A 2,047-nucleotide genomic window follows, 5' to 3' on the forward strand; every position below is an offset into this window, starting at 1 on the left:
TGCAGGTCAAGCAGCTCTCACTGGGTTTTGGGAATCCTCCTCGCTGCTCCACCTTCAGCATCTCCCTGCTGGGATGGGGTGTTAGTGCACTGGAGCTGAGCTGCTGCCCCCGTTGGCACCTCCCTCCTGGGACTGGTAGGGATATTGACTGCTCCCAGCCTGGGGGCCACTGGCTTCTGTTCCATCCTCTGGACAGAAAGGCCACGCAAAGCCCACGTTGTCCTGAAGGTTCCCCCTTTCCTGTAGTGCTGTCTCAATCCATCCAGCCCTGTGGCTTCACTCTCATGTGCCTCCAGCAAAGTGCCCACCTGATCCCCTCTCCCCAAACTTTGCATATAACAGACGGGGCATAAAAATGTCCAGCACAGACACCTTCTTACATGTTCCTTGGGGTGCCAGATAACGCCGCATGTTATTTCTTAATAACATAAATAAAACGACCCTTCCCTAGATTCAGAGGAACAGAGAACAGTGAATTGATGACCTGCATGTGGCAGGAAGTGACTGTGTGGTGCAGGAAAGAAAGTCTGGATGGAGTCACATGGGTGGCTTGGGCCTCAGAGCGAGGACGGGCCGGGCTCGCATTTACGGGAAGGAAACTCCCACTTTCTGACCTGTGGAAAGTGAAACCGCTGTGTGCAGAAGCCATGGCTGCTGCCCCCGAGAGCACCGTCCTGGCTCTCAGCGAGGAATCCACTTGCTCCATCTGCCTGGATTTTTTCAGGGATCCCGTGATCATTACAGAATGTGGGCACAATTTCTGCCGAGCCTGCCTGAGCCAGAGCGGGGGGGAATCAGATGCACAGGCCTCCTGCCCCCAGTGCAGGGGGACCTTCCAGAAGAGGAACCTCCGGCCCAATCGGCAGCTGGCCAGGATTGTGGAAATCGCCAGAAAATCAAGGGAAGAGGCCGTCAAAGGTGCTGAAGGGAAGGTGCAACTCTGTGAGAAGCACTGGGAGCCCCAGAAACTCTTCTGCAAGGACCACGAAGCCCCCATCTGCGTGGTGTGTGANGGCCCAATCGGCAGCTGGCCAGGATTGTGGAAATCGCCAGAAAATCAAGGGAGCAGGCTGTCAAAGGTGCTGAAGGGAAGGTGCAACTTTGTGTGAAGCACTGGGAGCCCCAGAAACTCTTCTGCAAGGACCATGAAGCCCCCATCTGCGTGGTGTGTGACAGAGCCAAGGAGCACAAGGATCACCAGGTGGTTCCCCTGGAGGAGGCGTCCCAGGAGTACCAGGTAGGAGATATGTGCATTTCTTGCTGGGGGTGTGGGGGTGGGAGAAATAACTGTGGGCCCCTCTGAGCGTGGCCTCTCCGAAGACTAATAGGAAGGGAATGATGCTCCGTGATCCTCTGATTCCTTGCCTTTCTGGATTACCCAGGAACCAGGCCTCTGGGAAGGGCCAGGCAGGATTGCTGTTCACAGGCGTGTTCTTTCTTGTGTAAAAGGGATCTGGGGGAAGCCCAGAAGCCCCAGGATTGTGGGGCGGAAGTTGTTTAGGTGGTTCTCCTCCAGCTGCTCCCTGCACCAGATCTAGATTGGGCAGAGCCAAAGGAGGCCCTTGAAATGTTGCAGGCAGAGGCGTAGCTGCCCTGGGGGGGAAGTTCCCAAGGTTTGTGCCTGCACTGAGGAGGGGGAGAGGAAACAGCCGGTGTGGCAGGACATGATGGAGGTGCATGGAGGGGCCCCAGAGCGGGGAGGGGAAAGCAGCCTCAGAGACTCCCAGGTGAAAGGTGGCCCCGGGAATCAGTCCCTCTTCTCCTCTGCCCTCCTTCCAACCCTCCGAGTGAGTTTACCAAGATTCGCACTGGAGCTGCAATACGGAGCAGGCCCTGTAAGACTCCTCCTGCCTGCCCTTTGCCTGTCCCCGAACCTCTGTTGTATCTCCCCAAAGGCCACGCGAAAGCCCAACTGCATGTGGCCAAGACATACAGGTTCAACCACTAATAAAAAATATTGCTGTGGCGTGTTGGCCGGCCAGCCAGTCAACCTCGACAAGCGGCGCGAGAAAGTTTTTTAAGTAACAGAAAACACTACAGACAGAAG

The 2,047-nt window shown here is 56.2% G+C and overlaps 1 protein-coding gene across 1 annotated transcript in view; it reads left to right on the plus strand.

Moving 5' to 3' along the window:
• Positions 1-527: 527 nt before the first annotated feature.
• The window catches only part of LOC123019710 (zinc finger protein RFP-like), a gene marked incomplete at its 3' end in the record, with an annotated part of 10,729 nt that continues 9,209 nt past the window's right edge, over positions 528-2,047 (plus strand). Inside the window, exons 1-2 of the mRNA XM_044422713.1 lie at positions 528-980; positions 1,142-1,237. Coding sequence (XP_044278648.1) covers positions 648-980; positions 1,142-1,237 — 429 coding nt within the window. The remainder of the gene's footprint in view (positions 981-1,141; positions 1,238-2,047) is intronic.

Source organism: Varanus komodoensis, unplaced genomic scaffold (genome assembly GCF_004798865.1).
Source record: "Varanus komodoensis strain SLA01 unplaced genomic scaffold, ASM479886v1 scaffold1331, whole genome shotgun sequence".
Taxonomy (NCBI): domain Eukaryota; kingdom Metazoa; phylum Chordata; class Lepidosauria; order Squamata; family Varanidae; genus Varanus; species Varanus komodoensis.